At 40.1% G+C, this 21623-nt stretch overlaps 1 protein-coding gene and 1 non-coding gene across 2 annotated transcripts; both read left to right on the plus strand.

Moving 5' to 3' along the window:
* The first annotated feature begins 8247 nt into the window (after positions 1 to 8247).
* On the plus strand, positions 8248 to 21227 carry atp5f1b (ATP synthase F1 subunit beta). Its single transcript, XM_052025279.1, has 10 exons — positions 8248 to 8414; positions 13298 to 13480; positions 13653 to 13827; positions 15444 to 15565; positions 16880 to 17064; positions 17955 to 18113; positions 18213 to 18335; positions 18520 to 18732; positions 20605 to 20806; positions 20919 to 21227. The coding sequence occupies exons 1-10, from the start codon at positions 8309 to 8311 to the stop codon at positions 21014 to 21016; spliced, it is 1566 nt and encodes a 521-aa protein (XP_051881239.1). The 5' UTR covers positions 8248 to 8308; the 3' UTR covers positions 21017 to 21227.
* LOC127579009 (small nucleolar RNA SNORD59) lies at positions 18378 to 18448 on the plus strand. The gene has a single exon (XR_007957623.1). It is a non-coding gene; the product is annotated as a small nucleolar RNA SNORD59 (small nucleolar RNA).
* Positions 21228 to 21623: the final 396 nt, after the last annotated feature.

Consider the following 21623-nt stretch of genomic DNA (forward strand, 5'->3'; position numbering starts at 1 on the left):
AAGATGCGTGTGACGAGCACAAGGACCAGGCCCGGTTGAGCACAATCAGTACTCACATCAGCAAAAATAAATATGGATAGTCCTCGGGCTATGCAAGGACTTCATTCCCAAGAACTGTCTGTAAGCTGATTTCTCTGCAAATCAGAAACATTCATGTTCTACAGTAATCCATATCATATCACTCCACAGATACTTGTTACTATTTCATTTCATTGAATAATCACCCTAACACTATCCATAATTAAACTAATGGAATATAACTGTATCCAGTCATTAATGAATACAGTGAAACATTTATTATAACTAGCTTAAAAATGCTTTAAAAATGTATGGGAAAAATTGCATAGGGTCAGATTTCCAAGTCAGGTCATTCATAACCTGAGGAGCCCCTATAAAGGTTATATGGCACCACTGTATGGAATAAAAAGGAACTGCAATCTCACAAGTACAACAGAACGGGAAATTAAGCATACTATAATATCATCACACTATAGGGCAGCATCATTTGGCATATGGCTTAGAAAAAAAAAGACATGCTTATACACTCTGTTTAATTCAGATGGAAACTCGATTGCCTGAAACTTTAGGTATTTAAGGGATAAAGAGACGGTCGAGATAGAAACTTATGATGAAAAATTGCTTTAGCCTGATTTTAGGCCCAGAGATTATCATGGTAAAGGGATAGAAGTCACTGAAAAGAGCAGCAGCATAGAGAGTTGATTGACAATTAAGTTGTTTTGTCATGTTGTATTTTGGAAGATCATATTTTCTTTAACAATGAAACAGTGTTCTGAAGAAAGGTCCTTGAACGAAAATATTAACTGTTTCTCCTTCCACAGATTCTACCTCACCTTAACAACTCAGCTAAACAATTACATAACATTTAATAATTCTCACTAAGTAAAGTTATGCTCAATTTTCAATTCTCACTTCTAATTTAGAGTGACTGCCTACACCACAATTGAAGAGGACATTTTAATTTTATTTTAGGATCTCACCAATGCTATGTATATGGATATTCACTCAGAACTTGTTGACATTATTGGGGTCACCATCTTGTTAACTGTCCTCAGTGTTCCCTACAAGGTATTGAGAGAGATGAGATGAGATTAGGCAACACCAGCTCCTGCAGGAGAAAGAGAAAGATCTCAGCAGGAGCCCATTGCCATCTAAAATGTTCAAAGGACGTTAGTCCTATGTTCATGCAACTCAAGACCAGTGCACTAGAAGGATGTGCTTTACAAAGTAACCTGAAAAGGAATGCAGATTCTAATATTACAGCATTCCCAGAACTGCATTATCTATGGGAGGCAATGTCACAGTGGCATTTAATTTTTTATGCTACCAGTGTCTACCAGCTGCACCATTAATCAGAAACACCACACACTTGTCTGAGCATTTTTCCACAAGGCAATATAGTCTACAGCTCTATGAGGAATGACAACACAATCATTCCATGTTGTAGAGAAGACGAGAGGCAGAGGGCTCTAAGATTCCAGGAAGCCCTTGACTGTCAGTATGGTAACTCAAGCCTTTCATTTAAGCTTGGACGTAATCATAAACAATTCATTCCCTTGATATTCAGTTTGGCTGGAACCAACAGCAGCAGGTCATGCACACAAGTTCCTGTTATCTGGGAAACCAGCATAATGTATTATAATAAAACAGTCATCTATCCCAAACAATACTGATGACAAGTAGTACCCTCTGACACTATGGCTTGTGACTCCTCTGATAAAACCCACAAGTACCAGATAAGCATTTGCACTTTTGGAGCAATTATCCATGAACATTATTGAGATGGCTACTTAGTTCCTGAAACAGATTTTTAAAAGCCATGGTCAGACAGTAAGTGTCCATTATTATGCTGCCAATATGGTATCCAGACTCAAAGTGATTCACTCTCTGCTTACAATATGGCAATCAGGCCAGAGGGCTAAACTCCGGAGTTACGTCGAGAAAGAGGAGGAGGAGGAGGAGGAGGAGGAGGAGGATGATATGAGGGCTTCCAGGAAGACCACCTCCCTCTAGGAGAGATCCTTTCCTCCATCTGGCTGTACTTTTGCAGGATACATGCCACCATCACATTCCAGAGCACTGGTACCACATGATGTAGCTTCCTCCATGACTTAGGATCCATCAGACAAGTCATTATCCACACTCCTTTCAAGCTTTCCCCCAGGAAAATCACAATAAAAAACTGATTTCATCATTACCCATTACTATAATCACTATTTACACATGTTCAAAACAACGATGTAACTATAAGCTAGCACTTATAAGTACTAGCAAACTGAAAATGCAGGAAACCTTCTGTTTCTCTTTCCGCATATGCTGTCTGACCTTCTGAGTCTTTCTGGCATTTTCTCCTTTTATTTAAGACCTTATGTATCTGCTCTTCTTTGTTTTCACTTAAAAATATTAAAGCTAACCCTCTTCATGGCATTGTTAGCAGCTATATGTAAACATTTTCGAAAAATTCAATGCTTTTGGAGGTTCAAACCCTGTGGATGAGGTGAATGGTGCTTGGATTTTTAAAGCAAGTGGTTCAGATTTCCTCCTGGGGTGCTATCTAGAGGCTGTAGCCACAATGACCCACCTCAGGCTGCATCTATTTAGCTTGGGCTTAAGCAATTTGAACACATTGGACACTGGACAACAGCAAAGCAATGGTGAAATGGAGTGAAGGGAGCAGCAATACTTGCAGCCAGCAGGACAGAGGCCAGTAGATTATTATTATTTGTGTCAAGGAATATGAATAGCATTGACATGGCCAGCAGTACATGATGCATGTGAACTGCACATCCTTAATTGTCTCCTAAACCAAATGGCCTGCTATGCCACCTCAGATGGTACTTAGGAGTCAACCACATTGGTGGGTCAGGAGTGAAATGTAGGCAAGACTGGCCAAGGATGACAGATTTCTTTCCCTGAAGAAAATTAGTAAACCAGATGAGTTTTTATGCCAAACTGGTAACATCATGGTCACCATTTACTAATACTAGCTTTTAAATCAATATTTATTTGCTCAGATTTAAATAGTTTAGTTACAGTAGTGGGATGCAAACTCATTTCTTTAGATCAATGGTCTAGGTTCCTGAATACTGCTCCAGAAACTCAAGAACTATGATACTTTTTGTTAATCATTATGAACAATGTCTTCTCTTTTCATTAAGAAGATATATTTTGCGGATAGATGCACAGTGTCGCTTGCTCCATTGCTCCCTTCCTTTCAGTTTGTTATTTGCTCATCTGCTGACACAGTGCCCCATCGGTGTAAAGCAACCGTCACGTACTAGCAACAAAACACACAGAGTCACATATAAGTGTTAGAAACTATTTTATTAATAACTACTTATGATAATAAGGAAAATAAAAGTGTTATAATGTTAAAAGTAAAAATGTTAGATATTAAACATTAACCCCAAAACTGAACCCAAAATGTATGTGTGGTAAATTCCCAAACTCCAAGTCCAGGAATAGTTCTCAAAGTTCAGTTCAGCAAGCCATAAGGTGAAACGTGAGCAAAGGCTTTTGCAAAACCACTGTTGACTGAAGAGAAAATGTAGAGAGAGAATAGAGACATTACAAAATCCAAATGTTCCACGATGGAACCCATACAACACCTCAGTCTCCGAAGGTCTCCATTGTTTTGTTCCGAAGTACCTGCCGCCCCAAAGGCATTCGAGCCATGGCCATTCACAGAAATACCTGTTTCCTTCTACAGGTTAACGACAAAGTGGACTCCACTGAATTATTCCAAAAATTCATGTGTGGATTGTAGTGACAGACACAGTTATTGTTTTTCATTCATCGATACAGAGACCAGCAGGCAGTGTCTCTCTCCTCCTCTCTCTTTTTTCTGACTGCCAAAATGTTAGCACGTCGTTATCCTGTTGCCGTGGTGATGCCACACACACACACACACACAACTGTACTATGTCTTAAAGGGACATTCACCAAATAGTAACCTAATCCGTAACACAACTAAATCAAATGCCTGGAAGTTCATTCCCAATTGGCTGTGCTATGTTGCACACTGACTTCAACAGAATGAATTTTGTTCATTCTGTTGAAAGCAAAAGGAATGAAACCGAGTCAGAGTATAATGTGTTGAAGCTACCATAGAGAACTATCTAGAATTTCTATGCAGCTGATTTCATCAAGAACAGCTCAAGTGTTCACTCCGACAGATATCAACTCCTGTCATAAGATAGAACAAAGTCCAAACTGCATATTAAAATCTGAAGATATTTAATCACACTATCAACACCAGGGTACAGATGAACAACACTGCCCAAGGCTTTCAAAGTCATTGTGGACCTCACCTTTTACACCATAGGCTTCTTCCAGGGTGTAGGTGGTATTATCAGCTACATCTTCTGATTTACTATGCAAGCAGGTCAATAAATTCTCTTAAGGAAAGAAACCTATTACTCATTTCCAATAGACAGAGTGAAATAAGACTAGAAAGGCCTAGGCTTTGCTACATTGCAGGATTGTCGAGAGTCCAAAAGCTGCATCTACATTACCTTGAATAAGTTCATAAGTCCAGCATTTTTCTCAGTCGAAAAGGATTTCACTCCCTGAATGCCCAGCTATCTTTTGACAACAGCTAGTTATGCAGGTCTGGGTTCAGTTTTCTGGCATCAGATAAAAATCATTAATTTTGCATCAGTGTTCTGATGGACATTTATTTCAATCAGAACATCTGGTCACGTCTCAGCTACCGGACAACAAGGGATATCACTACATGATCTGGCACAGATAACCTGAAATGAGAACAAAGTTGCCACGAGAAATACTGCTAAGCAGACCCACACCAAACACATCTAAACAACTCTGAGAAGTTACTTTACTTTGCCACATAAGATAGTAGGATCAATTACAAAAGGGAGAAAAAGTAGTGAATAACAAAACTGGAGAGAGGCAGGAAATGTTTTGCATTCCATTGAATATTTCCTCCCAAATTATAAAATACTTATTCTACCAATCATAGCTGACAGAAGCTGTTATCTGAAGCAATGTTCAAAACATCATTCCAAGCTATTCTAGAGTTTATTTTCGCTCTTAGATTCAGTAAAAGAAAATTCTGATTTGAACAACTCCTCCACTGTAACACTCCAGAGCAAAATACTTCTCAGCCTATGGAAAACCAGAGCCATATTGCATACTGCTCCCCGAAGACTGGATTTTAATTTTAGAAGTCTCTGTTTCTAACACAAGCTTTTATTCAAGTTTGACCTGACCATGTGAGAGGTCAAACCCTGATATAATCTGTAACTGATAGAAAAGCAATCAGTGCTACAGAATGAGATAACCAATTAAAGACCTGAGAGGGCATTTATCCAAATCTTCTAATGAGTCTTTATAGTTTTTTATAGTTAAAAAGAAAGATGATATTTTACAATTGAAAACTCAGGCTGAATTAGACTAAATATCTGTGAATTCTCTATAGATTTAAGCTTTAAACCTCTAATTATATCAATACCAAGGCCCTCCACAAATTTGTTGTGTTCACAAAATCTTGCTTCCCCAACCTTATTTCCAGGAAACATTCCTCCTGGATATTGTTAGCATTCTTGTCCTCAGTTACTATTTGCACTCCATCAGCATTCTTCTACAAACAACAACCCATACCCTTACATCCTAGCAAGCTAGCATACTGTCTCTAAGACTCCCCTTCCTCTCCAAAGTGTTTGAGCTTGTGTACATCTTTCCTGGAACCCCTTGTTTAAATCCCTTCCTTCAGTATCCCTGCCAGTGCTGAGATAACTTTTTAATCAAAGCCTTTAAAAACAGACTTCATAATTGTGAAAGGCCATCTCTCTTCCTCAACCCATCATCAGCCATTAATAGTGTTCTCCTCCCTCACTATCCAGCCAGGTGAGACTACTCTTTTTTGGTTTCACTCTTACCCCTCCAGAGAATGACCAGAAAAAGGGATCTCTTTGTTTTGGCACCATTACCTCTGATGACCACCTCCACCATCACCCCACCAAGGATCTATCCTTGGCCACTGCAATTTCTTATCTCATGATGCCACCTAACAGCATCATTAGAAAAGAAAGCATTGGTTTCCATATTTACACAGGCAACACTCAACACTACCTCACTGGCACCTTTCTTGATTGATTTTTCTTCACAAGCAACTAAAGGAATGAGATTGATATTCTTTGGAGTTTAGAAGAACGAGGGATGATCCTATTGAAATGCCTACAATCCCAAGCAAGCACAACAGGTTAGACGTCAACATGTTCCCACTATGGATCTAGTAGATCCATCAAGGGGACATGGTTACAAGATTAGGTGACAGTCATTTAAAACTTAAGTGCATAGCAATTTCTACTCAGAGGATGGCGAATCTCTGGAATTCTCTACCTCAGATGTTTGTGAAGGCAAGATCACTGGGAGTTTTAAAGGTGATAGATAATTTTTTTTTGTAATATCAGGAAATTGAGGGCTATGGGGAACTGGCCCAAAGGAGGAGAAGAGGCCTGAGGCAGATCAGACATAATCATATTAAATGGTGTGGTAGGCTTGAGGGGTTGAATGGTCTACTCCTACTCCTATTTCCTTATGTTATTAGTTCCATAGAACTTCAAAACACTTAAAACCTCAACATTCACACTCAGTTCCAAACTGAACCTCAACTAACAACCACCCTTGTTGCACTTCTTGATCTTTCTTCCCTCAGTCTCCAAATGGATTGAAAAAAATCCTTGTCCACCCAATATCTTTGTATCCCCTCCCAATATAAACAGGAATCACTTTGAAAATTTTCATCCTTGTTTTTAAAATTTCTCCCCCCTACGTGTTACTGAAAACTCCTCCAGCTCTACAATTTTCCAGAGATATCTGGCTTCACCAATTCTGGGCACATGCATACACCCAATTTTCTTTGTAGACTGTTGAGACCATAACTTTGGAATTAATTTACTAAGCTTATTAGCCTCTCTTGTTAATTATGCTCTTTAAACTACTTTAAGCTTTTGGACATGAGGTTTGAAGTTAAACTCTTGCAGAGAAATCTAATATTAAAATTGCATATAAATCTAATCCATAGATGTTGTTCTTGCCCTGTCTGAACTGCAAACTGAGAGGTGTGGCTGTTGGCCCCTGTAGGAGATTGAAAGGATTCAAAGATGTAACAATTTGGAGCTGCATTGACTTCAAAAGCTTCTGGTAACATATACCCCTTGACTAGTTTGAAGCAAGCCCAAAAGAGGAAGGTACAAAAGCTTTAGGCAAAATGGAAATTTGGGTTGGGAGGGGGATTGATTTGACCCAATTTTCCACTATTTTTCTGCTACTTCCACACATGAAGAGGACTTGGGTAAACACCAGAATTAGCAGAGCTACATTGTCACGAGGAAGAAGAAACAACGGAGAAAAAAAATGTGAAAAAATGCACATTTTAAAATGGCCATTTATTGGTAAATATCATCACACCTGTCAGTCATGCTCTCCCCCAACGCATTTTTGTTTTCTTTAGCTGCAAATTACTAATCTTTACACTTATTGTGGAAGAAAAATAGCTGGAATCACGGGCCTTAATTGCCAAAACATTTAGACTTATTCAGTCTCAATAAATCAGTCATCTAACAAGTAATGAATCGTTTATAATCTTTCACGGCCTCAGTACATTCCAAACTGAGATAAAGTGAATTTACTACAATGGGACGGTGCACAGGAAGATTCTACACACAGCAATGGATTAAACAGCCAGTTCTGTGTGTTACTCCAGTTCTAATGAAAAGTGCTCTGCCTCGCCACGCAAATGTTGCTTGAGCTATTGTTCCACTTCTATTTCGGACTTCTACAGAACCATTAGGTATTGGCCAAGGCACCAACACATCTTTGATTTAGAAAAGTGCAATGGGTGGAAAGGCAGGAACTCAGTTTAATATTTCAACAAACGACGTGTCTGCTCAATAGCAGCCAACCTGAGACGCGGTAAATTCTGACTCCACTGAGCCAAAGCTGACACTCAAACAGCTTGACTTCCTAACTGATAAAATTGCGAACTAGTTCTCAGACTATGCCCAACAACAGTTGAAACTCAGCGTCTCGAACAACTTACGTAGCGTAAAACGCTTCATTCAAGCTCGTCCCTGCGCTGGGCTCCCGTAGCCGCGCAGAATTCTGGGAGCCGTAGTCTATCCTCTGACGGTTTCGATGTAAGTGTGAGTCAATTGGACCACAAGTCCCAGCGGGCAGCATCTTGCGCCTGCGCGTTCGCACGCCCGCCGTCTATATACATAAGGCAGCCGCCGCTCCTCGTCCTTGTCCTTAGCCGCTGTTCGCCATGTTGGGAGCCGTGGGACGGTGCAGCAGGGGCGTGCTGCAGGCCCTCCGGCCTGTAATCAAACCCATTCAGCCAGTGTCGGGCGCTCCTGGTGCACTCCATTCACGTAGGTATCCGCGGTTGGTGTTTTGCTTTCGGTATTTTCCGCTGGCGTCCAATGACAAAAATGTCGGTTGGGGGTCATCCTGACCCGACCACAAGCTACCCCAGACCGGCTTAAACCTCCTTCTTGCCCCATCCGGAGCAGCGCCCTGAATCCACGAGCCAAGCTGGGGCCCGGCACCGATGGTGGGGAGCTGTGGTTCCTTTGACCTTTTCCCGTCCTCCGGTGGCAAGCCCGAGGCCTAGTGGGCGGGCGATGCCGCTTCCTCCTCTCCCAGGTCTGTTGGGGAAGCGCCTAATCTCGACTCAGCTGCCGCACTTGTGTTCAGTTCGTGTGCACCCGCCTTTTTGCATTTGTCCTAGTGTGATCTTGGCTTCCTTGATGACTCTTAACTTCACCTCCGGTGTGGGCCTTTCACCTTGAAGGTTGATGGCAGGAGCACCGGTGCTTGCTTTGATCATTCAGTGATCTTATCCAGGGCACTATTCAAGCTGCAAGAAGCAAATTGCATTTTAATAAACAATAATATAACAATCTGTCGAGGAAATCATTTCAACCCTCGTTCGCGTGTTTTAAGTATTTTGTACTGAAAACACTTTGGTATGTTGCTAAAGTGATGAGATGCAAAGTGCAAATATACTTGTACTGTGTGTGCAGTACAGTTGTTGCCTATCTGGTAAATTGTATTATTGAAGTAGAGAAGTTTCTACTTAACTGGCTGAAAGCACAGTACTGCTCCAGCAAAACAACACATTTCATGACATGCACGTGATGATAAACCTGGTTCTGATTAAAATTAACATCTAATCAGGCTAAGGAATAAGCAAATCTACAAAATCATTATAGCAGAGGAGGCCATTTGGCCTGCTGAACATGCCAGCTCTTTGTTACTACTGCTAGTGCTGCAACATTCTCTTCCCTCCCTCGCGCATCCCATCAGTCCTGAAATCATTTTAGTAGTTGCATTTTGGGTGAAGTGTAAGAATGGGCCTGCCACGTCTTTGCATAGTGAAGGCTCATAGGTTTAAGGGGGTGGATAGATAGAACTTTTTTAAAGACCAGTGGGTGTTCCAAAGTTGTGATGAATAGTTATTTTTGATGTTCATTAATGACTGGGAATAGGGTATAGAGGCTACACATTCAGAATCAAATTTATCATCTGTCTTTAAGATATGAAATTTGTTGTTATGCAGCAGCAGTACAGTGTGAAGACATAAAATTACCATAAATTACAAAATAGTGCAGGAAAAAAAGGAATAATGAGGTAGTGTTTATGGGTTCATGGACTGTTCAGAAATCTGATGGAGGGGACAAAGCTATTTCTGAATTGTGTGGTCTTCAAGCTCCTGTACCACCCCCCTGATGGTAGTAATGAGAAGAGGGTATGTCCCAGATGGTGAGGGACCTTAGTGATGGATGCTGCTTTCCTGAGGCACTGCTTCTTGAAGTCCTCAGTTGTGGGGAGGATTGTCCCCATGATGGAGCTGGCTGAGTCTACAACCCTCTGCGGCCTCTTACGATCCTGTGCATTGGAGCCTCCGTACCTGGCTGTGATGCAACCAGTCAGAAAGCTCACCAGAGTACATCTAGAAATTTGCAGGAGTCTTTGGTGACATACTAAATAAAATCCTAACAAAGTAGAGCTGCTGGTGTGCCTTCATGATTGCATCAATGTGTTGGGCCCTGGACAGATCCTCCTAGATGTTGACACGCAGGAACCTAATTATTCAAAATAAGAATGTGAAATTTGACTGAGGTTGTAAACAAATTAGAGAAATGGGCAAAAAAAAATTGGCCATTTAACTTGTCACAAAGGCTAATAAGTTTTTAAAGTGCAGTAAATCATTGAATAATCTGGAAAATCTACCAGTCCACTGGCGACAGTCCCAAGAATGCCTGATAATCAATGTTCTTCCTATTAATAACCAAACACATCTCATTTTTTTGTTGCACAATATTACAATCAATTTTCCAGTGAATTTAAGGGTGGAATATAAAAGCAATCTGGACTCTGGCTGCATATTTACCAGTGGTCCAGACTCTGAGTGTATTCTGGCCCACCACCTGTGGTTACACTCCCCACTTGCTCTCTGGAGCCCCTTGTTCAAGTTCGGGACTGACCAGTGTGCCAGATGGTGGGCCATCAGGATTTCCAATCAATTGGATGCCAGAGATTATTGGAGTTTTACTGTAGATCATCTGGCAGCTTCATATTTTTGTTCAGAAGTTGCAAATGATACTTGAAATAATAATAAGCAACTGAAAATAGTCGCCCATGTCATTTGCTTTTTGATAGAGATCTCGGATATCCCATCACAGCTTTTCCTCTGTATCCAGCTCTTTGTTCCTTTGAGTAGTTGGCCAATTTCTAAGTTTTCACTGGAGTTGAAAACTTTAGGGGCTATTACTTTTATTCAAAAGGACGTTAACACTAGGTTTCATATTGGTGAATTTCAAGTCAAAATTTTAATATGAAGTCCTCAGCCCTCTACTCTACACCCTATACACTCCATGACTGTGTGGCCAGATCCTGCTCTAACTCCATCTACAAGTTTGCAGATGATACCACCATTGTAGGCTGTATCTCTGTTTGATGAGTCGGAATACAGGAAGGAGATGGAGAGCTTAGTGGAATGGTGTCATGACAACCTTTCCTTCAATGTCAACAAAACAAAAGAGCTGGTCATTGACTTCAGGAAAGGGGGCAATGTACATGCACCTGTCCACATCAGTGGTGCTGAGGTCGAGAGGGGTGAGAGCTTCAAGTTCCTAGGAGTGAACATCACCAACAGCCTGTCCTGGTCAAATCACATAGAAGCCATGGCCAAGAAAGCTCACCAGTGCTTCTACTTCCTCAGGAGTCTAAAGAAATTTGGTTTGTCCCCTTTGACTCTCACCAACTTTTACTGATGCACCACAGAAAGCATCCTATCTGGATGTATCACGGCTTGGTACGACAACTGCTCTGCCCAGGACCGAAAGAAGCTGCAGAGAGTTGTGGACACAGTCCAGCGCATCAAACACCAGCCTCCCCTCCTTGGACACTGCCTTTAACTCTCGTCTTGGTGTAGCAGCCAGCATAATCAAAGACCCCACCCACCTGGGACATTCTGTCTTCTCTCCTCTTCCATCGGGTAGCAGATACAGGAGCCTGAGGGCACGTACCACCAGACTTAAGGACAGCTTCTACCCCACAGTGATAAGACTATTGAACAGTTCCCTTATACAGTGAGATGGACTATGACCTCACGATCTACCTTGTTGTGACCTTGCACCTTATTGCACTACACTTCCTCTGTAGCTGTGACACTTTACTCTGTACTGTTACTGTTTTTACCTGTACTACATCAATGCACTTTGTACTAACTCAATGTAACTGCACTGTGTAATGAATTGATTGGTTTGTAAGACAAGCTTTTCACTCTACCTCAGTACAAGTGATGACAATAAACCAAAACCAAGCACTTTCAAATTATTCCAGTCTTTTTATGCAGCTGTAGTCATTCTAAAGTTCATTCTGATATGAGGGCTGAGAGGTGGGTAAGTGGAAAATAGCAGGGCAGGAATCTTGCATCGGATTACAAGGTATCAATAGAATTAGATAAGGTCATTGTGGATTTATGAAAGGGAACTTGTGTTTGAGAAATCTGGAGTTCGAGGATATACTTTAACTTGTAGATGAATGAGAAGTTGTTCATGTGGTATCTTTGTATCTTCAGGGCATTGATGAAGTCCAGCAAATGGTTAGTCTGCAAAATTAAAACACAAGGAAATGGGGGGGGGGTGGGTAACATACTGGTATGGATTGAAACTTGGTTGACAAGTAAGAAAAAATGGGAATGAATGGCACTTTCTGATGGTAACAGGCAGTGACTAGAGAGTACTATGGGGATCAGTTCTTGGGCCTCTGCTGTTCATGATTTGAATGGTGGAATGTAATAAATTTACTGCAAAATTGGATAGGGTGGGGAGAAGGATCCACATAGCTTAAAACTGGCTTGGATAAGTTGGGTGAGAAAATACTTGGCAAATGCAGTACAATGTTGATAATTGTGAAGCTATTCACTTTGATGAGAAAAACAAAGATAATAGTGATAGATTAATGTACCAAGGGACCTGATAGATTAATGTACCAAGGGACCTGGATGATATTGTACACAGAAGACAAATTTGCAGGAGCAGCAAGAAATTAGAAGGTGAATGGTATGTTGGCATTCATTGAAAAAGGTTTTGAGCATAAGAGCACATATATCTTGCTAGAGTTTTATGGCACTTTTGTGCAAGAAAGGATGTATGTATTTGCCATTGAGGGAATATGGGGAAGTTTCACCAGTCTAATTATTTGGGCTGGTAGAACTGTCAAAGATGCTGACCAGATCTGTATTCGTCAGGGTTCTGAAGAATGGATTGAGATCTCACTGAAATGTACAAAACTCTGATGGGGTTGGGGAGGATGTTTCCCTGGCTAGGGAGTCTAGAACAAGATGTCATAGTGTCAGGATATTTTGGCTGACGAGAGGGTTCTTCATTAGGAGGGTGACAAGTCTGTGGAATTCTCTCACAGGTGGTAGAGGAAGCCATGTTGTTGAATGTATTTAGGGATACAGATTTCTAAACTCAAGTCATCAAGGTGTATGGGGAGAGCATGATTGTGGCATTGAGACACCAGATCAGCAGTGATTGAATAACACAGCAGGCTTGTGGCTACCTACTGCTCCAAATTTCTGTGACACAATATTTGAGTGGTCAACTCAGCAGGTGATGCAGTTCAAGATTAGATTTCATGTGCATATCCAGATGTTTCTGAAATATGCATTCCTACTAGAATAATTGGGTCAGGCTGGGCATTCCACATTTTAATCTGTACATTTTATTAATTACTGAAGGGCGAAACTATGTTGCGCAAGCAAATCCATCTGCTAAGGAAGGTTTGCCGAAAGGACGAATTGTTGCAGTTATTGGAGCTGTTGTGGATGTCCAGTTTGATGAAGGGCTTCCTCCGATCCTGAATGCTCTAGATGTGGTGGGTCGTGAGAGCAGGCTGGTGCTCGAAGTGGCCCAGCATCTTGGTGAGCATGGTTTGATTTAAAATTTTTCAAATGAGAACTTGATGACGAGACATGATTGACTTTCGTTCTTCTGAAATGTCTGAAGACCAATTACTATCTGAGAGAAATATAAAGAATTAGTAAAATTTAAATACATTTTCCCTACATTGTGACTAACAAACAATTTCTATAGGTGAGAGCACTGTACGAACAATTGCCATGGATGGTACTGAAGGGTTGGTGCGTGGGCAACAAGTTCTGGACACCGGTGCTCCTATCAGGATTCCCGTTGGCCCAGAAACTCTTGGTAGAATTATGAATGTCATTGGTGCACCAATTGATGAGAGAGGACCAATCACCACAAAGCAGTAAGTAGACTTATATATTTCTCTGGTTTTGTACTTTAATTCCAATTTGGATTTGTATGGACCTGAGTACACGACATTTATTTTATCGTATGGCTTTTACACAAATTGTATTTATTATTTTAATGAAAGACTATAGTATTCTGCAAGTATAATTCAGGAATAAACCATACTAGCTGATTGGTTTTGAATTTTAACTTGTATTTGCTATAAACTTTCCATGTCTAGTCACTAGGTATTTGAGTCATAGACTTTTTAATTCTCCCTGTCGGCTAAAATTTGATCATAGAATAACAGAACATTTAGGTATTGTAGTCTGCATTTACTGATTTCATTAGAAAGGGTTCAATTTAATTGAGGTGGATACAGAAACTGAACCTGAGCTGAGAATTGTCTTAAGTCACTGGATAAATGCAGTGAATGTAGAAAATAAAATTTAAAATTAAGTAATTGACGTAAGCTAGTGTCTGATTTCTGAAATGTCAAAAGGCAGATTTGAGTACCACATTTGCTTTTGGACTTGATAGCCAATTGAAAACTGATCTTGTTGGTAAAGTTTGATCTGAAGTGAAATATATAAACTTCTAAACCAAGCCATGATGCAGGCAATTTGTAACATTGCAAGTGTGTAGATTATTTGCTAATTAACCAACTTGGTTTACAAAGATGCTTTTATGTCCTCTGCAATGACCATGCTTGAAATGGAAACATACAAAGCTGTGAATTTCAGCATTCCTTTTCTCTACTACTCCAGTGTCAACCGGATTCAAAAGTATATGCAACAGTGATCTCTGGAAAATAACATTTAGACTGATGTGCCTATAAAAATCAGACCTACTTCAACTTAGATTCTTGCAATCAAAACAAGATGTTTCTAGTTTATGGCAATTCCTGGGTTTTGGAAGAACAATGCTAGTCTGTTTTAAAATGTTGCATTCATTATCATTCTGTACTCTGCATATTACTTTAGACCAATGTGTACCCAATTGAGTGCCTTATTTTCATACCTTATAAGTAATCATTTTTTGAATAACATTAAATGTAACTTTCTTTTCTATTAATACATCATCAGTACTAAGTAATTGTGTAAATTGATCTGGAGCAATGTTGAAGCAGCAGTTATTTCAGTTTGTTCGAATTTCAGTTTGTTCAGTCAGCTTTAAAACTGACTCATTGTCTTATCATTTTGATGCTATAGCGTAAATATTGCAAAAGCTGATGCTGCCTCCTATGCTGTGTGTGTATACAAAGGAGCTGGTTGTAGAGTGCATGTGACAACCTGTTGTATAATTTTCTTGTGTTAATGTGCTTTCCACAGTAGCTGTGTGAGTGAGAATGGCAACTTTTAAGAACTCTATTTGTATTAGAGTAAAGAACATTTATGGCTGCCTCAATGTTAATTCCTTAATAGCTGACTACTCTAAAATTAAATCTAAAGCAAAGATACAAAAAATTAATTGCCCAAGAACCACCATGAAAAATAGGTGCAAATGACTGATTTACATTTGAATTGATCCAGTTAATTCAGGGATTTTGTACTAATCCAATCATTTGTATGTTTGTTTACTTGCTGTTTTTGATTCAATGTGTGGGATTTCATGAGCCTTATTCACCCCTAGATATGCTGCAATTCATGCTGAGGCTCCTGAGTTTGTGGAGATGAGCGTTGAGCAGGAAATCTTGGTAACTGGCATCAAAGTTGTAGACCTGTTGGCTCCTTATGCCAAGGGTGGAAAAATTGGTAAGTATAGTTAATATATTTACAAATTTAGTATAACTTAAATTCATTTATTCCACAGGTTTTTATACTTGTGATGGTGTCTTCTCCAATTCTGTAAATCCTTTGACATCTGCATTTTTCCCTTTACTAGCCTTTGGATCATCCCAGATTTTAATGACAGTTATTCTGAAAGTGCTTTCGACTTAAGTTGTGAAGTTTCGTGAAAACTTTATGGTTTTGGCCACCTGGCCTAATATCTCATGCTCTGAGGAAAAATTGATTCCTGTGAAGCGTCTAAAGTTATTTTGTTCTGTTAAATGTGTTTTATAATCTATCAACTAACTTTTAAGATTGTCATAATTCCTCTTAAAATTCCATGCAAGGGTGGGAGGATTTAATATATGTGCAGACATAGAGTACAGAAAAGGGACCTCTGGCCGAACCAAGATGCCTATCTAAGCTATTCCAGTTTGGTCCTTAACCCCTGCCCCCAAACCTTTGTACCTGTCCATATATATTTTAAATGTTGTTATTGTACCTGCCTCAACCACTTCCTCTGGCAGCTCATTCCATAGGGCAGCACGGTAGCATAGAACTTAGCGTAATGCTATTACAGCTAGAGGTTCAATTGGGGTTCAATTCGCACCCCTGTCTGTAAGGAGTTTGTAAGTTTTGTGTGTGGTTTTCCTCGGGTTAGTAGGTTAACATGGGTGTTAATGGGCAGCATGGGCTCATTAGGCCGGAAGGGCCTGTTACCGTGCTGTATAAATAAGGTTTAAAGTTTATACACTGCCCTCTGCATGTGTGCAGAAGTTGCCCCTTGGGACTCTTTTTAAATCTTTCCCCTCACCTTAAACCTATGCCCTCTAGTTTTATTCCCTTTCTGGGGGTAGGGGGTGGCAGGGAGGGACTGCATTCAACCTTTCTATGCCCCTTGTGATTTTGCAGTCACGCCTCAGTCTCCTAAGCTCCAAGGAATAAAGTCTCCCCAACCTCTCCCTCTAACTTGGGCCCTTGAGACCTGGCAATATGTTAAATGAAATATTGCTACCTTTAAGGCTGTCTCTAAAATTACTTTTTATAGTAGTTTGGGAGTTTTTGAAGTTCACAATGCCACTCGTGTGCAGCCATAAGTGTACCTGGAGTATTAACCCAAAGCACTCTAAACCAGTTAGCTAGATTTGAGCAATTGATCTTGGTTTGTATTGGATTTTATTCAAAAGGGTTTTATAATTTAAAATGAACAGTTATAACCAAGACAAGTAATTGTGACATGTACTTTGATAGAAGTTAGTAGTAAATATAGGCTTAGGCTTACAACCTGTCCCTGCCTAGGTCTCTTTGGCGGTGCTGGTGTTGGTAAGACCGTACTGATCATGGAACTTATTAACAACGTTGCCAAAGCCCATGGTGGCTACTCCGTGTTTGCTGGAGTAGGAGAGCGTACCCGTGAAGGGAATGATTTGTACCATGAAATGATTGAGTCTGGTGTCATCAATCTGAAAGAAGCAACATCCAAGGTAATTGTTTAAATGTTGTACAATTGTTTTTTTATGAGAATAGTTGTAATAAAATTGTGGAGTCATAACTGCCCTGTGCTTTTAGTATTTTCCTGGATAGATATCCAAAACAGAGATGCATTTACCATATGGATATCCAAAACTAAGTGCTGTAGAAAAATCTTTTAAAATGGTGATTATTCTAGAGATGCTTTAATGCAACATGTGAAGTGAAAAATGCTTAATGTGTCATCAAAACTGTGAATATTTAAGACATTTTAAGCAGATACAGTGTTGGGAATGTCCCATGATAGTGCAGAAGGAGAAAATAGTAAAAGGGTGATGGTGCAAGGAAAAAAGGGATTGATTGTGAGGTAAACAAGCTTTGGAACTATTACCTGAAGCTTCGGTCTAGAAGGCTGTAAAGCATCCCTAATTATGACATGAGATGCTGTTCTTGCACTTCTGTATAGCTATATTTGAAGATTTTTTAAAAATTGCACACATGGAATTTGGGGGAGGGGGAAGGGGAGAGAAAGCCAAACACTTAATCTCTCATTTTATGACTCTGCACAGATGACATGGCTTTACATTATGGAAAAAAATTCAAGGGCAGTTTTCTAGGAATGCAAAACCACCCCCCCCCCCCCCCCCCCCCCCAAAATAATGCACAGATCATCTATAGTGAGCATGTGGAATTTGAGAAGAAATGAATATGTGCAGAGTAAATTGCACAAAGATATAAGGATGTTTTAATTAGGATGAGGTAGAGGCTAATGTTGAATGTAGATGCTGGCATTGATTGTTATGTTTAATGACCATTATAAATGTCTGAGTAAAAAGTCATCTTTTGTAAAATCTCATGGTTTTGATTTGCCTATGCTTCTCATTTGGCAACTTTTTTCCATTAGGTAGCACTTGTATATGGTCAGATGAATGAGCCACCTGGTGCCCGTGCTAGAGTGGCACTGACTGGACTAACTGTTGCTGAATACTTCCGTGATCAGGAAGGTCAAGATGTGTTGCTGTTTATTGACAACATTTTTAGGTTCACTCAGGCGGGTTCAGAGGTAAGCTCATTGCCAATTACAGATAAGTTTGATTGTGGTAGCTTAAAACTTCGAAATGGTATTTGAGCAAATAGTGCAGAGTTCTCTTATGATCTTCAGGTATCTGCTCTGCTTGGACGTATTCCTTCTGCAGTAGGTTATCAGCCAACTCTGGCCACTGACATGGGTACCATGCAAGAACGAATCACCACCACAAAGAAAGGATCAATCACATCAGTGCAGGTAACCAGAAAACTAATGAACCCTTGATTTTTTTCATAAATTGCCCAGTGATGATGGAAAATTGACTTTCGTTCTCCTGAATGTAATGAAGCAAGATGTAATTAATCTGAGGTGATCTCATAAATATCATAATGATTTTTTAAAATGAAAACTGCTTTATACAGCCAAGCTATTATTTTTACAGGCTATTTATGTACCAGCTGATGATTTGACTGACCCTGCACCTGCTACTACCTTTGCCCACTTGGATGCCACAACTGTACTTTCACGTGCAATTGCTGAATTGGGTATATATCCAGCTGTAGATCCACTGGATTCTACTTCACGTATTATGGATCCCAATATTGTTGGACACGAACACTATGATGTGGCTCGTGGTGTCCAGAAAATACTGCAGGTTTGTATGTTTTTAAATGTTACTAATGTATAATTGGCCAATATGTAGCAGAATTTTGATCATTTGGACTTTGAAGTAGACCTAGTAAGATGGGACTAATTTGTAAAGGTGAAGGGAGTATGGGCTTTGTTTGGCTGACAAAGGATATTTGATTAAGGGCAGAAACAGGAAACCTACAGGCAACTGGATTGAGAGAGTTGTCTGGAGAAATAGCGCAGAACTAAAAAAATTAGCAGGGGGAAAGGGGACTATGAAATGTCCTTGGCAAGTAAAATTAAGGAGAATCCCGAGACATTCTATATCAGGAGCAAGAGTATAATCAGGGTAAGAGTGGGTCCTCTTAGGAACCAAAGAGGTAGTCTGTGTGGGGCCAGGTGATGTGGACAAGGTCTTAAATGAATATTTTTAATTTTCTTAATCAAGAAGGATGTGGGATGTAGTGAGTTCAGGGAATGAAACATAATCTGGAGTAGGTCCTTACTAAAGTGCTAGATGTCATGGAATGTTATGACGGTTGATAAATATCCAGGGCTAGATGAGATCTACCCCAGGTTGATATGAGAAACAAGGGAGAAGATAGCTGGGAGCTCTGATGGATCTTTTTGCATATTTGTTAGTTATGGGTGAGGTGCCAGAAGACTGAACTTCTTTGATGAACAGAAACCGAACTGGTGTAGCCATATATGTAAAGTGGCTACAAGAGCAGGGCAGTGGCTAGGAATCCTGCAGTGAGTGACTTGCCTCCTAACTCCCCAAAGCCTGTCCACCATCTACAAGGATCAAGTCAGGAGTGTAATAGCATACTCTCCAGTTGCCTGAATGAGTGTAGCTTCAACAACAGTTGAAACTTGAAACCATACAGGACATAGCAGCCTGCTTAATGGGCACCCCATCCACAGCCATTCACTAATTCCACCACTGATGCACAGTAGCACCAGTTTGTATCATCTACTGGATGCACTGCAGCAACTCTGACTTTTGGAAAGCACCTTCCAAACCCACAACCTACCACCTAGAAAGACAAGAGCAGCAAAAGCAAGGGAACACCAACACATAGAAGTTGCCATCCAAACCACATGCCATGCTGACTTGGAAATGTATATCACGTTCCTTCACCATTGCTGGGTCAGAATTCTGAAACTCTTCTCTAACCACATTGTGGGTATACCCACCCCTCAAGAACTGCAGTGGTTTAAGAAGGCTGCAGCTTACCACCACCTTCTTGAGGGGCAACTAGGGACCGGCAATTAAAATGCTGGGTCATTCTGCAAAACCCACATCCCTTGAATGAATATGTTAAAAAGATAGACTGGTGAACTTTGCATCATTGGTTGGGAAATTATTGGAGGAAATCTTAAGGGATAGGATTTGTGTACATTTGGTAAGACAGGGACTGATCAAAGATGATGAGCATGGAGCGGGGGAAATCCTGCCTCACTGATTTGAAATTTTTTTTGAAGAGGTAACTCAAAAAAAAAATTAAGACAGGGCTATAGATGTTGTCTATATGGACTTCAAGGTATTTGACATGGTCCCGCATGGTAGGCTGGTCCAGAAGGTTAAGGCACTTGGGAGTCAAGTGAACTGGTGAATTGGATCCAAAATCGGCTTGGTAATAGGAAGCAGAGGATAGTGGTGGAAGGATGTTTTTCTGATTGGAAGTTTGTGACCAGTGGTGTAGATCAGTGGAAGTCTGTGGGCAATGCTGTGACCAGTCAGTTTTCCAGCATTCACAATTTTGCTTTTTTTAATTATGAATGCTTTTATCTTTATTTCTTGGTGTTAAAGCCAATAGTGTTAGTTGTCTATAGCTTATGCTTCCTCATTAAAGTGGTGCTTCCTTTATTCTAACATTATTAATTTTTTCTTTAGGACTACAAGTCTTTGCAGGATATCATTGCCATCCTGGGTATGGATGAATTATCAGAAGAAGACAGACTGACTGTGGCTCGTGCTCGTAAGATCCAGCGTTTCCTTTCTCAGCCTTTCCAGGTTGCTGAGGTGTTCACTGGTCATCTTGGAAAGCTTGTGCCTCTCAAAGAGACCATTAAGGGATTTCAGTTGATCCTTAAAGGTAACTTTAATATGATTGCTTAAATTTAATTTTTGTTTGGCCTAATTACTGTGGATGGATACTTGTGTTGGGCTTTTCCTTCACATTTTTTATTTCCTTCATCCATTTGCAGGTGAATATGATCATTTGCCTGAGCAATCCTTCTACATGGTTGGACCTATTGAAGAAGCAGTTGCCAAGGCTCAGAAGTTGGCAGAAGAGCATTCATAATGCTGTAACAATCCAATCATCTTGTTATATTGTAACTTGTATGAAATGTCTTCAGATGTTTTGTCTTAATGACAAAGATCAAAATGTTATTTAATGTTTCTACTTCAGAAGATGAATAATAAAACAGTTGTCTGAATCTGGAATACATATCTGAAGCAGTGTCATAAAGATGTGATCACACCACATGACCAAAATAAACTTAACATCTGCATTACTATAGTTATGGATGTTCTTTTGGCAAGTAAGTAAATTTAGCAGGCAGAAAACTTCTGGTCAAAATAATCAGTGCTGAAATTAACAGATACTTTTTGAAGAAAAATCTAAATTGGTCAGAAATAAATGAGCATCTTGAAGAGTATAAGAGGGAATTGCAAAGTTTGACACCTCGGTAATTGAAAGCCTTGAAAGTAGGGTGTGATTACAATTGGATGCATAAGTGGTCAAAATTGTGTCAAGCTTGGTGATCTAAGGACCTAGAAGTAGTGAAAGACAGAATAGGCAATGCCTTGAAGAATTTGAAACACAAAATTTGAGAATTTAAAATCAACACTGGAACAGGATGCAGTGAGCAGCATGGTACAAATTTCTTGATGGATTTTTAGGAAGG

Source organism: Pristis pectinata, chromosome 1 (assembly GCF_009764475.1).
Source record: "Pristis pectinata isolate sPriPec2 chromosome 1, sPriPec2.1.pri, whole genome shotgun sequence".
Taxonomy (NCBI): Eukaryota; Metazoa; Chordata; class Chondrichthyes; order Rhinopristiformes; family Pristidae; genus Pristis; species Pristis pectinata.

Coding starts and splice junctions, on each gene's coding strand:
- atp5f1b (XM_052025279.1), top strand. CDS start 8,309: ATGTTGGGAGCCGTGGGACGGTGCAGCAGGGGCGTGCTGCAGGCCCTC. Junction 17,065..17,954: donor TGAAAGAAGCAACATCCAAG/GTAATTGTTTAA, acceptor TTTTTCCATTAG/GTAGCACTTGTATATGGTCA. Junction 20,807..20,918: donor ATTTCAGTTGATCCTTAAAG/GTAACTTTAATA, acceptor ATCCATTTGCAG/GTGAATATGATCATTTGCCT.